This window comes from Nerophis ophidion, linkage group LG03 (assembly GCF_033978795.1).
Source record: "Nerophis ophidion isolate RoL-2023_Sa linkage group LG03, RoL_Noph_v1.0, whole genome shotgun sequence".
In the NCBI taxonomy this organism is placed as follows: domain Eukaryota; kingdom Metazoa; phylum Chordata; class Actinopteri; order Syngnathiformes; family Syngnathidae; genus Nerophis; species Nerophis ophidion.
The window spans coordinates 41,150,450-41,165,732 of record NC_084613.1 but is presented as its reverse complement, the minus strand read 5'-3'; the positions used below and the strand labels follow the sequence as shown (position 1 = coordinate 41,165,732).

Here is a 15,283-nt window from a genome sequence, read left to right as displayed (position 1 = left end):
CTTGGCCTGTTGGTACCTGTCTATGAGCCAAAAGAGCCCGATAGGACTCTTTCTTCAGCTTGACGGCATCCGTCACCGCTGGGGTTCTAGGATTACCGCCAGGACAGGCACCAACCATCTTGCGGCCACAGATCCAATCGGCCACCTCGACAATAGAGGTACAGAACATCGTCCACTCGGACGCAATGTCCAGCGCCTCCTTCTTGACATGTTCAAATTTAAACTCTCTCTGACAGGAGACTCTGCTAGGCGTTCCCAGCAAACCCTCACAATGCGTTTGGGCCTGCCAGGTCTGTCCTGCATCCTCTCCCACCATCGCAGCCAACTTACCACCAGGTGGTGATCGGTAGAAAGCTCCGCCCCTCTCTTCACCAGAGTATCTAAAACATGAGAACACAAATCCGATGACAACTACAAATTCGATCATGGAACTGCGGCCTTGGGTGTCCTAGTACCAAGTGCACATATGGACACCCTTATGTTTGAACATGGTATTTGGGTTGGATGTACTGCGGCAAGAAGCTCACTCCATCCATCCATCCATTTTCTACCGCTTATTCCCTTTTGGGGTCGCGGGGGGCGCTGGCGCCTATCTCAGCTACAATCGGGCGGAAGGCGGGGTACTACGACAGACAATTTAGTCCTGAAAATGTTAACACCAAAAGACATTGAGTTTCAAGCCCGTTTTCTCCAATAGGATTAGGAGGTATTCTTCATCTAAAAAGGGACTATATGAAGATCCGAGCAGTCGGTATCCTACTGACAGCAAACCTTGTACAGTAAGTGATGTTTCATTATGTTTGTTGGTTCTCAAAAAGTCTTCAGTGAGTCAGTTACTAGTACAAGTCTTTATAAAGAGTATTTAGTCTTTGCAGTGTAATGAGCAAGGGATAAGCGACAAAGTACAACAAAAAACAGAGAAAATAAACATTCAGTTTGGGCTAGTCAAAAATCCTCAGCCTCCTACAAAAGGCAGACTTTGTTGATGGATCTGTTCAGAAAGCCAGTTTTTGTCTTGAATTGAACTTAATCTACACGTCTTTTGTTGTCAAGAATGGTCTTCACAATCTTCCCATTTAGCCAGGAGTGTCTAGGTGCTGAATCATCCACGATAATCACAACGTCTCCTGGTGTGAAGTTACATCTGATGTTAGACCATTTTTGTCGTTCCTGCAGCTTGGGAAGATACATTTTTGATCCATCTTTTCCAGAATAGGTCTGACGTATTGAATTTGCCTCCACCTGCGTCGAACGTATTTGCCGTCCTTATGAAATTGTCCTGGTGACAGAGACGGTGTAGTCTCAAGGAGCAGAAGGTGATTCAGGGTAAGTGCTTACAGGTCATCTGGGCCTATCGAAGTCTTAGTGGTGGGTCGACTATTGAGGATCACTTTCTCAGACTTAGAATCTCATCTACAAATATCTTCCTGTGGCAGATTATCTCAATCTCATTTAATCCAGTTCTTCAACTGTGCAACCACTGTCTACGATAGTTTCCTTTTGTGTCAGATCATTTGTCAATCAATCAATCAATCAATGTTTACTTATATAGCCCTAAATCACTAGTGTCTCAAAGGGCTGCACAAACCACCACGACATCCTCGGTAGGCCCACATAAGGGCAAGGAAAACTCACACCCAGTGGGACATCAGTGACAATAATGACCCAGTGGGACGTCAGTGACAATAATGACTATGAGAACCTTAGAGAGGAGGAAAGCAATGGATGTCGAGCGGGTCTAACATGATACTGTGGAAGTTCAATCCACAATGGATCCAACACAGTCGCGAGAGTCCAGTCCAAAGCGGATCCAACACAGCAGCGAGAGTCCCGTTCACAGCGGAGCCAGCAGGAAAACATCCCAAGCGGAGGCGGATCAGCAGCGCAGAGATGTCCCCAGCCGATACACAGGCAAGCAGTACATGGCCACCGGATCGGACCGGACCCCCTCCACAAGGGAGAGTGGGACATAGAAGAAAAAGAAAAGAAACGGCAGATCAACTGGTCTAAAAAGGGAACCTATTTAAAGGCTAGAGTATACAAATGAGTTTTAAGGTGAGACTTAAATGCTTCTACTGAGGTGGCATCTCGAACTGTTACCGGGAGGGCATTCCAGAGTACTGGAGCCCGAAATGAAAACGCTCTATAGCCCGCAGACTTTTTTTGGGCTTTGGGAATCACTAATAAGCCGGAGTCCTTTGAACGCAGATTTCTTGCCGGGACATATGGTACAATACAATCGGCAAGATAGGATGGAGCTAGACCGTATAGTATTTTATACGTAAGTAGTAAAACCTTAAAGTCATATCTTAAGTGCACAGGAAGCCAGTGCAGGTGAGCCAGGACAGGCGTAAAGTGATCAAACTTTCTTGTTCTTGTCAAAAGTCTAGCAGCCGCATTTTGTACCAACTGTAATCTTTTAATGCTAGACATGGGGAGACCCGAAAATAATACGTTACAGTAGTCGAGGCGAGACGTAACAAACGCATGGATAATGATTTCAGCGTCTTTAGTGGACAGAATGGAGCGAATTTTAGCGATATTACGGAGATGAAAGAAGGCCGTTTTAGTAACGCTTTTAATGTGTGCCTCAAAGGAGAGAGTTGGGTCGAAGATAATACCCAGATTCTTTACCGTGTCGCCTTGTTTAATTGTTTGGTTGTCAAATGTTAGAGTTGTATTATTAAATAGAGTTCGGTGTCTAGCAGGACCGATAATCAGCATTTCCGTTTTTTTGGCGTTGAGTTGCAAAAAGTTAGCGGACATCCATTGTTTAATTTCATTAAGACACGCCTCCAGCTGACTACAATCCGGCGTGTTGGTCAGCTTTAGGGGCATGTAGAGTTGGGTGTCATCAGCATAACAGTGAAAGCTAACACCGTATTTGCGTATGATGTCACCTAGCGGCAGCATGTAGATGCTGAAGAGTGCAGGGCCAAGGACCGAACCCTGGGGAACTCCACACGTTACCTTAACGTAGTCCGAGGTCACATTGTTATGGGAGACACACTGCATCCTATCAGTAAGATAAGAGTTAAACCAAGACAGGGCTAAGTCTGACACACCAATTCGTGTTTTGATACGTTCTAATAAAATATTATGATCGACGGTATCGAAAGCAGCGCTAAGATCGAGGAGTAGCAACATAGATGACGCATCAGAATCCATCGTTAGCAATAGATCATTAGTCATTTTTGCGAGGGCTGTCTCCGTGGAGTGATTTGCCCTGAAACCGGATTGAAAGGTTTCAAATTGATTTTTAGACGCTAAGTGTTCATTTAACTGCTACGCAACAATTTTTTCGAGGATTTTTGAAATAAAGGGAAGGTGAGACACCGGTCGGTAGTTTACCATGAGGTCAGGATCGAGGTTAGGTCTTTTAAGAAGAGGATGAATAACTGCTTTTTTGAATGCTAGGGGAACAGTGCCCGAGGAGAGTGATACGTTTATAATATTTAGCACTGATGGACCTAATAATACAAAGAGCTCCTTGATCAGTTTCCCAGGAAGAGGGTCAAGTAAGCATGTTGTCTGTTTTATTCCATTTACACGTAACAATTCCTCTAATGTTATTTCCTCAAAACGAGAGAAACTATTTTGGAGGGCAGTATCCGCCGTATATACCATCGTATCAGTGTTAATAGAACCCCGTTGTAGCTGGGACGCATTGTCTTTAATCTCCTTTCTAATGACTTCAATTTTCTTGCTAAAGAATTGCATAAAGTCATCAGCTGAGTGGGTTGAGCTACTGGAAGGGGTCCCTTGTTGGGTTAGCGATGCTACCGTACTAAACAAAAATTTAGGATCGTTTTTATTACGGTGGATGAGATTTGAGTAATATTTAGCTTTAGCTAAGGTAAGCATGCGTTTATAAGTTATTAAACCATCACTCCATGCTTGATGGTGCACCTCAAGTTTAGTCGTGCGCCATTTGCGTTCCAGCTTTCTACATAATAATTTCTGAGCTCTAGTTTCTTCTGTAAACCACGGGGTGCGCTTTTTTGGAGCCTTTTTTAACTTTAGCGGTGCTATGTTATCAATGGTTTCGCGCAGGGTGTCGTTAAAGTTGTTAGTGAGGTTATCAATAGAGCCCACATACTTTGGGAATGGTGCCATTACCGAGGGCAGTAGGTCAGCAAGAGTGGTCGTTGTGGCCGTATTAATGTTGCGGCTGCTATAGCAGTTATTATTATTATTAGTTTGACGAACATGCGTCTGAACCTCGAATTTTATAAGGTAATGATCGGACAATACTTTAGTATACGGGAGTATCGTAACTTTGGAGACGGTGATACCCCTGACAAGCACTAGGTCTATCGTATTACCGTTGCGATGCGTGGGTTCATTTATTATTTGTGTGAGACCACAGCTATCAATTACAGTCTGGAGCGCTACGCACGGTGGGTCCGATGGGGTATTCATATGGATATTAAAGTCCCCCATTATGATTATATTATCGGTGTGTGTCACTAGATCAGCAACGAACTCTGAGAATTCATTGATAAAGTCCGAATAGGGCCCTGGGGGGCGGTAGATAACAGCCAGGTGTAGAGGCAGCGGTGTGACAGACTTCATAGTAAGCACCTCAAACGATTTATATTTATTATTTATGTTAGGACTAAGGTTAAAGTTTTCGTTGTATATTAGTGCGACCCCCCCACCCCTTTTAAGCGGACGGGCAATATGCGCATGTGTAAAGTTAGGAGGACATGCCTCATATAGCACAAAAAATTTGTTTGGTTTAAGCCAGGTTTCGCTGAGACCGATGACGTTAAGATTGTTGTCTCTGATAATATCATTAACTAATAACGTTTTGGGAGACAATGATCTTATGTTTAAAAAACCTATATTATAGGTAGTGGGCTGTTTTAGGGAGTTTTTGATCAAATTATCCGTAGTAGCAATATTAATAATGTTGTGTTTATTATGCCCAGTGCATTTAGTATAGTTACGACCATATCTAGGAATTGATACGACAGGAATTTTCCGATTGTTTGATTGTTGCTTTGATAAACTGCACGCATCATGGTTAGCCACCTCAGTAACGGGGTTGTTTGTTTGTTGCTTTGATAAACTGCACGCATCATAGTTTGCCACCTCAGTAAAACACATGTCCAACTCTGAAACACTCAAAGTAGAAAAAACGTGTTCTAATTTAACTGACTCCTTACCCAGACCAGTAGTCTCGCATTTTCCATTTAAATCCGGCTGCAGGATGGAGGGGAGTGGTGTTCTGTGGGGATTAGCCTTCTGCTTTGTTTTTAGCCCCGCTCGACATCCGCGTTTCCGATCACACCGCTGGCGTCTGCTCCGTAGACGGCCCCCGCTGCTACTAGACTCCCCTGCTTCACAGGCCGCTGGATGTAGCCGCCGACGTATTCCCATGCTAGTTAGCATGTTTAGCACGCACGCGTCTATCTGTCCAAAACGGCCCGATATGTCCACATCCAGAAGTGTCTGGCGGTCGTACGTGATCACGGAGTGACCACGATGTGAGCCACCCATAAAGTCTGTGGAATTGTCCGGTATTTCTGCCAAATGTTCCATCTTTAGCAAGACCCCCTCGAGGACGCAGCCCGTCCGGGCGCCGCCATCTTGGAGTCTAGTAGTGTTTTTCTTTCTTCTTTTTGCTACGATAGAAAAGTAGTTCTTTAAGTCTGAGAATCCAAGCCAGAGCCACTTTCAAACGAGTACAGGAGAAGTAATAGATTAGGCGGGTAACTGGATCCACTTCTTAAGAGGACATCTGAGCAACATTTACAGTTATGTTCTTGATTTCAGAGTCAAATGGTGAGACTTCTTTGAGTACATCAGGAATTTTCCTCCTGAGGTTGAGAAAGATACGGATGTCAAAACACCAACATTTCTTTCAGGAAGGATTTGACTTTCAAGCCCTTAGATGCCATGTCTGCAGGATTGTCAACTGTGTTAACCCCATCCATCCTTTTTCTACAGCTTATTCCCTTTGGGGTAGCGGGGGGCACTGGTTCCTATCTCAGCTACAATCGGGTGGAAGGCGGGGTACACCCTGGACAAGTCACCACCTCATCGCAGGGCCAACTGTGTTAACATATTTCCATTTTAGTGCAATTTCTGTTGGCAACAAATGTTCAGAATCGTGTGGTGTTATTGTTGATGTATTTCAGAGTAATACATACAGTACAATAGTATGTAACTAACAGTTTCATAAAAATCTTCAACGGCATTCAAGAAAAAATGCTGTTGGGCAGATATCACTGTGCCAAAATTGAGGTTTGAAACATCTGTCAACAATGAAGTCTTCCAGAGCATGAAGATCCTAAATGCAACACATAACTTTTTTTAGGATGTTGTCTGATAATGAATAATTCCAACCAATATTTTTCCTATACGGATCTTGAAGGATCTTTTATGCAGTCAGGACAACTGGTGCCAACATACACAGAACTGACAGTAAAGAGAATCCTCCTTGTGAGATGTCTGTCCTTCAAGATGATTTTGAACTTGAAGACATCCAATTGCAAACGCCACTGTACACCTAACACTCTCTCCACAGGCAGGTTCTCATGATCCAAACCCCGATTATTCACTGCTTTTGCTCTCTGTTTCATGTATGAATGTTACCATTTCCTTTAAAAGGTTGTCCAATGCAATAACGACCATTGTGAAATTGGCTGATTTGGAGACAAAATCCAGGAACCGTTGGTCATCTTTAGAAGGTTCTGGGTTGTCACGAGTAGTCAGGAAAGTCGATCTTGAAATGCTGTTCCCACAGCTTATACAGTTTCACAACAGATGTCCGGTTTACACTTTTGACTGACTGTTTCTGAGCCTCATCAATTTTGCCTCCTCGTGGTCTATTTACTGTCCAACCAGCGCAAGGTCCGTCTCCTAAACTCAGGATTACATTTAGCGGTTCCAGAGCCTTCGGTACATCTGAACCAATCAGCAACTCAATTTTAGAATCAATTACTGGAAAATGCATCTATCAAATCAGGTCAACAGTTGTTATTTTGATGTGGGATGTTTCATTTGTGTACTAGCATAGTCTTCTGTGAGTATATGCCTGGAGAGCACAAAATTTGCTGCTGTCAAAAAGGGACAAGCGGTAGAAAAGGGATGGAAGTCTAGCAACCTCTAGGCCTAAAACAATACTTGTTTCAACTACCTTCCTTTGATCCATTGTTCACAGCAGAATGTTTGACCTTCCTTGTAGATTGATCTTATTCATCAGCCTCACTGTGCAGAATGATTCAGTGCTGTCCAGGTCAAGAAATGTATTAGGTATGCACTGTCAAATTTCCTTTCCTGGCCTTCACTTAAAAAACCCCGTTTCCATATGAGTTGGGAAATTGTGTTAGATGTAAATATAAACGTAATACAAGGATTTGCAAATCCTTTTCAACCCATATTCAATTGAATGCACTACAAAGTCAAAATATTTAATGTTCAAACTCATAAACTTTATTTTTTTTTTTGCAAATTATAATTAACTTAAAATTTCATGGCTGCAACACGTGCCAAAGTAGTTGGGAGAGGGCATGTTCACCAATGTGTTACATCACCTTTTCTTTTAACAACACTCAAACATTTGGGATCAGTCCATCTTAGATGATCTCGGGCCCAGAGAAGCCGGCGGCGCTTCTGGATGTTGTTGATAAATGCCTTTCACATGGTACAGTTTTAACTTGTACTTACAGATGTAGCGACAAATTGTAGTTACTGACAGTGGTTTTCTGAAGTTTTTCTGAGCCTATGTGGTGATATCCTTTAGAGATTGATGTCGGTTTTTGATACAGTGCCAACTGAGGGATCGAAGGTCATGGTCATTCAATGTTGGTTTTCGGCCATGCCGCTTATATGGAGTGATTTTTCAAGATTCTCTGAACCTTTTGATGATATTAAGGACCGTAGATGTTGAAATCCCTAAATTTCTTGCAATTGCACTTTGAGAAACGTTATTCTTAAACTGTTTGACTATTTGCTCACGCAGTTGTTGACAGAGGGGTGTACCTCGCCCCATCCTTTCTTGTAAAAGACAGAGCATTTTTTGGGAAGCTGTTTTTATACCCAATCATGGCACCCACCTGTTCCCAATTAGCCTGCACACCTGTTGGATGTTCCAAATAAGTGTTTGATGAGCATTCCTCAACTTTATCAGTATTTATTGCCAGCTTTCCCAGCTTTTTTGTCACATGTTGCAGGCATCAAATTCTAAAGTTAATGATTATTTGCAAAAAAAAAATGTTTCAATTTGAACATCAAATATGTTGTCTTTGTAGCATGTTCAACTGAATATGGGTTGAAAATGATTTGCAAATCATTGTATTCTGTTTATATTTACATCTAACACAATTTCCCGAACTCATATGGAAACAGGGTTTGTATACTAGCAGTATTAAGAGTTTGCAATTATCCTCGCCGGCCCCAGTCATACCACTTGTTTGGACAGAGGCTACAGCATTATGTTTATTCACCTTTTTGACATGTGCTTGTCCTTTTTCACTACTTCTTTGGTAGATATGCAGCATACTAGGAGGCTTTAAACCGCACGTTGCAGGTGAGTCGCTTTTTACAAGCTTTGCTGATGTGTCAATTGTGTGTGTCACATCCTTTCCAACTGTGAACACATCTTCAAAGCATGTCCACCTCCACAGAACAATCAGTTTTCCACAGCAGCAGACAAACTCTCCTTTTCTTTGGTTCCTTTATCATTCTTTTCTGCATCTGTCACAGTGGTGGTAAGAATGTTGCCTTTTAATTTTTGAGAAAGCTGCGACTTTAATTTTCTCACACTTTTGCTCATTTGGTCCAAATATTGGATCAGTTAGAATTTTCCCCTGCTTTTTCAGGAAATTACCATGTTTTTAAAAGGTAAGAAATTGCTGGCCATAATTCTCCATTCATTTTCAGATGGTAGGGCATGAGCATGCTGCAGGGCATGTAGAGCTCATGCATATAGTTGATGTCTTGAATTGTATTACAACAACCTCTTAGAAAAAATCTATATGCTTGCAGAGCCTTTGTGTCATCACCTTTCGACGACCAAGCTGTCGCAATTTTATGCTCATTGCCAAGATGTCCCTGAAGCTTAGATTCGGCCTTCCTGAATTCTCAGTCCGAGGCCGCATATAAACAGCTTCTCACAAGTTACCTTGGCTGTCCTCTTGTAAATTGTTCAAGATAGAAGAGACAATATTTGTGGCTTGGGTTCCTACCTTTAACACTGTATTCAAAGGATTTAATGAATATTTGGTATTGAAGTGGGTCACCATCAAAAACCTGAATCTCTTTTTCGGGCATGGAAGAGAGAGACTGCAGCTGCAATGATAATGCAGTGATTTCAATTTGTCTTTCCATGACTGCAGATATGTTGCTCTTTTCACTGAAGTAGGCAATGAAGATATGATACAGGGAATACAACAGAGGGAGCAGGCAATGCAGATGGATATGAAGGATGAGATGCAGCAGACGAACCAGGCAATGCAGCAGATTGCATGTGCACTGTAGATGTCACCTGGGTATGCATCACCCACAACAGTGGTACCAAATAATTAGTTTGAACCCTCACTGTTTTCCATTGCTCAAAACTTGACTCCATACCATCAGATTTTTTTGAAAAATTCCTAATATTGGACCCCTAATAGGCTTCTAGTATTTCCACTTTTGCCAAAGTAGCAGCTTGATTTGCTTCCAGCTCCAGGTGCTCCTTTCTCTTTCTTAGTATTTCCTCCTGTTATTCCAAGGCATGTTTATCCTTTAGCAGTCTTTGTCGCACAACAAGAGCATCCACGTCAGCCTCTGTCATTAAACGAGCAGATGAAGTGCTTGATGCTCATGAGCTGTGTTTTCTTCTTTTGCTTCAAAGATTTGATACGCTGTCCCCTGGTTGTATGGCGTTCTGAATGTCTGATGTTGCCAAGTTTGACTGGGTAGAGGTAAGTGTGTGGAAAATGTTTTTCACTTCAACAGGTGCCGCCTCAAAAAAAATGGGAGAAACATTTGCAGCAGTTGGCAAATCTGCAGTTGAAAAATGTTTTGTGGAACAGACCTTCCAGCTTCCAAAAGCCATTACTTCACATCTTCAATGAAACCTGAACTGCTTTTTTTTTTTTTTAATTGTTCAAACTATTCACTCTGAGTTTTTGGGCTATTAATATACTGATTTACGGGCTAATTTACAATTTTCATATAACTGAAATGACTTTTCCAGTTTTAAGAGCACATCATTTGCATGTTCGTCCTCCTTCATGAGGTCTTTGATTTCAGGTAGGGCTGGGCAATATATCGATATTGGAAAGGAGATTAAAGACAACGCATCCCAGCTACAACTGGATTATATTAACACAGATACGACTGTACATACAACGGTTACTGCTCTCTAAAATAGTCTCTCTCTTTTTGATGAAATAACAGAGGATATGTTACAAAGTGTAAATGGGATAAAACATGTTTGCTTGACCCAATTTCTGGGAAAGTTATCAAAGGAGCTTTTTGTATTATTAGATCCATCAGTGCCAAATATTATTAACTTATCACTTTCCTCTGGCACTGTTCCCCTAGCATTCAAAAAAGCGGTTATTCATCCTCTGCTCAAAAGACCAAACCTCCATCCTGACCTCATGGTAAACTACCGACCGGTGTCTCACCTTCCTTTTATTTCAAAAAAATTGTTGTGCAGCAGCTAAATGAACACTGAGCGTCCAACAATCTCTGTGAACCCTTTCAATCCGGTTTCGGGGCCAATCACTCTACGGAGACAGCCCTCGCAAAAATAACTAACGATCTATCGCTAACGATTGATTCTGATGCTTCATCTTTGTTGCTGATTCTTGATCTTAGTGCCGCTTTCAATACCGTCGATCATAATATCTTATTACAGTGTATCAAAACACGTATTGGTATGTCAGACTTAGCCTTGTGTTGGTTTAACTTTTAACTTACTGACAGGTTGCAGTGTGTCTCCCATAACAATGTGACATCAGGCTATTAAGGTAACATGGAGTTCCCCAGGGTTTGGTTCTTGGCCCTGCACTCTTTAGCAACTACATGCTGCCGCTAGGCGACATCACACGCAAATACAGTGTTAGCTTTCACTGTTATGCTGATGACACCCAACTCCACATGCCCCTAAAGCTGACCAACATGCCAGATTGTAGTCAGCTGGAGGCGTGTCTTAATGAAATTAACCAATGGATGTCCGCTACCTTTTTGCAACTCAACGCCAAGAAAACAGAAATGCTGATTATCGGTCCTGCTAGACACCAACATCTATTTAATAATCTCATTTTAACATTTGACAAGCAAACAATTACATAAGGCGACTCTGTAAAAAATCTGGGTATTATCTTCGACCCAACTCTTTTTTCGTCACACATTAAGAGTGTTACTTAAACAGCCTTCTTTCATCTCCGTAATATCGCTAAAATTCATTCCATGTTGTCCACGTGAGATCATCATTCAGGCGTTTGTGACGTCTCGTCTCGATTAGTGTAACGTATTATTTTTGGGTCTCCCAATGTCTAGCATTAAAAGATTACAGTTGGTACAAAATGCGGCTGCTAGACTTTTGACAAGAACAAGAAAGTTTGATCATATTACGCCTATACTGGCTCACCTGCACTAATTTCCTGTGCACTTAAGATGTGACTTTAAGGTTTTACTACTTACGTATAAAATACTACACCTTCTAGCTCCAGCCTATCTTGCCAATTGTATTGTACCATAAGTCCCGGCAAGATATCTGCGTTCAAAGAACTCCGGTTTATTAGTGATTCCCAGAGCCCAAAATAAGTCTGCGGGCTATAGAGCGTTTTCTATTCGGGCTCCAGTACTATGGAATGCCCTCGCGGTAACAGTTAGAAATGCTACCTCAGTAGAAGCATTTAAGTCCCATCTTAAAACTCATTTGTATACTCTGGCCTTTAAATAGACCCCCTTTTTAGACTAGTTGATCTGCAGTTTCTTTTCTTTTTTCCTCTGCCCCCCCTCGCCCTTCGGGAAGGGGAGGGGCGGGGAGACACAGGTCCGGTGGCCATGAATGAAGTGCTGGCTGTCCAGAGTCGGGACCTGGGGTAGACCGCTCGCCTGTGCAACGGTTGGGGACATTTCTGCGCAGCTGACCCGTCTCCGCTTGGGATGTTCTACAGCTGGACCAACTATGGACTGGGCTCTCGCTATTATGTTGGATCCACTGGGGACTGGACTCTCACTATTATGTTAGAGCCACTATGGACTGGACTCTCACTATTATGTTAGAGCCACTATGGACTGGACTTTCACAAATATTATGTCAGACCCACTCGACACCCGTTGCATCCAGTCTCCCCTAAAAGGGGGGGGGGGTTTAACCCACATTTCTCATAAGTCATTCACATTGACTTCCCACTGGGTTGTGAGTTTTTCCTTGCCCTCATGTGGGCACTGAACCGCGGATGTCGTTGTGGCTTGTGCAGCCCTTTGAGACACTTATGATTCAGGGCTGTATAAATAAACATTAATTGATTGACAAACATTGAAGTGCATTACTATGCTGCATTCCATTTACTTGTGAAGTAGGAAGTAAGGAACTACTTCACTGCAAGTTGAGAGGGTTCCAGTTACGGAATCAAGACGGCCACATTCAAGAACGCCAATTTGCGTTTGCCTTGTCTGAATATAAATAACAATATATAACAATACATTGTAAACTGATTTACTGCAACAAAAACTAATCAACAGTGGCAATAGTGCTAATAGAAGCGGATATCACCCAAAGCCGCCTTCTTTGAAAGGAACTTAGGGTGGTCAGAATGCTCCGAGTTTATGAGTGGGAAATCCAACTTCGAGCGGAGTTCCAGTTGAAATTCCGACTTCCCAGGACAAATGTAACGCACCATAATTTTTTCATCAATTCCGTTAATATATACAGTATATTTAATTTTGTGTTCCGCCAATTAAGTAATGACGCCATTTCTTTATGAATTTAATTATGGGAAACGTGGCACCGGAGATAAAACAGAAATGTGTTTGGCCGTGAGTACAATCTTAATTTCTACATATTTATACTAATCCAAGAACAAACTTTCTTATTTTTTCGTCCTAATTTTCATCAACAGCTACATTAAATTATGTTGTGCCGCTTCTGTGTACTGTATATTTAATTGTGTTCCGTCAATTAAGTGATGACGCCATTTACTGCTAAGCTAGCTCATGTGTGCGTATGAAGGATGCTAGCAAATTAGCTGAACTTTTGATGATTAAAAATGGTCTTACCTCGTGTCTTTAGAAGAAGGCTCGGGTGAACTCTTTTTGACCACCTCCTCTGTGAGTTTAATGTTGGCAAACGTGGCCCCAGAGGTGAACCAGTCAGAAATGTGCTCGGCCGTGAATATCTTCTTCATGTTTGCACCTGTTAGGTGTGTCTGACCGGGTCACTCCAGTCTTGTATGGTATATGTATGCCGCTAGGGGGCGGAACCAGATCTCAGCTGCCAATATGAGGAATAATGGTGACTTCTAATCAAAGCAACATCCTCCTGAGACCTAGAAAAATAAAACTTTTTTTTTTGCTAAAATAATTGTCTTGTACTAATGTACCTAATGTTTTAAGTTAGATTTTTGTGTGTCAATTGTATCATCTTTTATGTTTTGATAAAACAAATGACAATTAATAGCAATTTGGCTTACCATTTATTGCATCAACCATCTTTATCATTTATACAAAAAAGTAAGTCCACCCATTTTGTTTTATTTCTAAAGTGTTAATTCAAAATGCCTATTTCCTATTATATATATATATATATATATATATAGATAAATATGTATATATACACACATACATACATATATATATATACATACATACACACATACATATATATACATACATATATATATACACATATATATATATACATACATATATATATATATATACATATATATATACACATATATATACATATATATATACACATATATATACACATACACATATACACATATATACATACACATATACACATATATACATATACACATATATATATATATATATATATATATATATATATATATACACACACATACAGTGGGGCAAAAAAGTATTTAGTCAGCCACCGATTGTGCAAGTTCTCCCACTTAAAATGATGACAGAGGTCTGTAATTTTCATCATAAGTACACTTCAACTTTGAGAGACAGAATGTGAAAAAAAATCCAGGAATTCACATTGTAGGAATTTTAAAGAATTTATTTGTAAATTATGGTGGAAAATAAATATTTGGTCAACCATTCAAAGCTCTTACTGATGGAAGGAGGTTTTGGCTCAAAATCTCACGATACATGGCCCCATTCATTCTTACCTTAACACGGATCAATCGTCCTGTCCCCTTAGCAGAAAAGCAGCCCCAAAGCATGATGTTTTCACCCCCATACTTTACAGTAGGTGTGGTGTTCTTGGGATGTGACTCAGTATTCTTCTTCCTCCAAGCACGACGAGTTGAGTTTACACCAAAAGGGATACATGGATTATACATTGGGAGAATGTCATGTAGTCAGATGAAACCAAAATACAACTTTTTGGTATAAACTCAACTTGTCGTGTTTGGATGAAGAAGAATACTGAGTTACATCCCATGAACACCATACCTACTGTGAAGCCTGGGGGTGGAAACATCCTGCTTTGGGGCTGTTTTTCTGCTAAGGGGACAGGACGATTGATCCGTGTTAAGGAAAGAATGAATGGGGCCATTTATCGTGAGATTTTGAGCCAAAACCTCCTTCCATCAGTGAGAGCTTTGAATGGTTGACCAAATACTTATTTTGCACCATAATTTACAAATAAATTATTTAAAATTCCTACAATTTCAATTCCTGGATTTTTTTTCACATTCTGTCTTTCACAGTTGAAGTGTACCTAAGGTGAAAATTACAGACCTGTTAACATTTTAAAAGGGAGAATTTGCACAATCGGTGGCTGACTAAATACTTTTTTTTCCCCACTGTATATATATAAAGGCACGTTATGTGAATGTTGTCTATCTGGGTTGGCCCTGTGATGAGGTGGCGACTTGTCGAGGGTGTACCCCGCCTTGGGCCCAAATGCAGCTAAAATAGGCTCCATCACCCTCCGCGACCCAAAAAAGGGAAAAGCAGTAGGAATGAATGGATGGATGGACATTATATTGTGGATCTCCAAAGAGGTAACAAAATGAAAATTAACAAATGGTGAATAAAAAAATCCTTTCATATAAAAAAAGAGCATTCAAACAGATTCACAACTATTTTAAGGGCAAAGGTCCAGTGTTGTCCTGTAGCATTAGGC

The 15,283-nt window shown here is 41.2% G+C and overlaps 2 protein-coding genes across 5 annotated transcripts in view; both read right to left on the bottom strand.

The window, feature by feature from the left end:
• tdrd9 (tudor domain containing 9) overlaps positions 1-13,441 on the bottom strand; it is a 116,916-nt gene extending 103,475 nt beyond the window's left edge. For all 4 annotated transcript variants that reach the window (XM_061895204.1, XM_061895207.1, XM_061895205.1 and 1 more), the window contains exon 1: positions 13,234-13,441. In XM_061895204.1, the coding sequence (XP_061751188.1) occupies positions 13,234-13,361 (128 nt within the window). In that variant the 5' untranslated portion in view covers positions 13,362-13,441. The remainder of the gene's footprint in view (positions 1-13,233) is intronic.
• A 1,679-nt stretch (positions 13,442-15,120) lies between these two features.
• Positions 15,121-15,283, bottom strand: part of kif15 (kinesin family member 15) — a 28,991-nt gene continuing 28,828 nt past the window's right edge. Inside the window, exon 35 of the mRNA XM_061895202.1 lies at positions 15,121-15,283. This exon is cut by the window's right edge and continues 28 nt beyond it. Coding sequence (XP_061751186.1) covers positions 15,240-15,283 — 44 coding nt within the window. The 3' untranslated portion in view covers positions 15,121-15,239.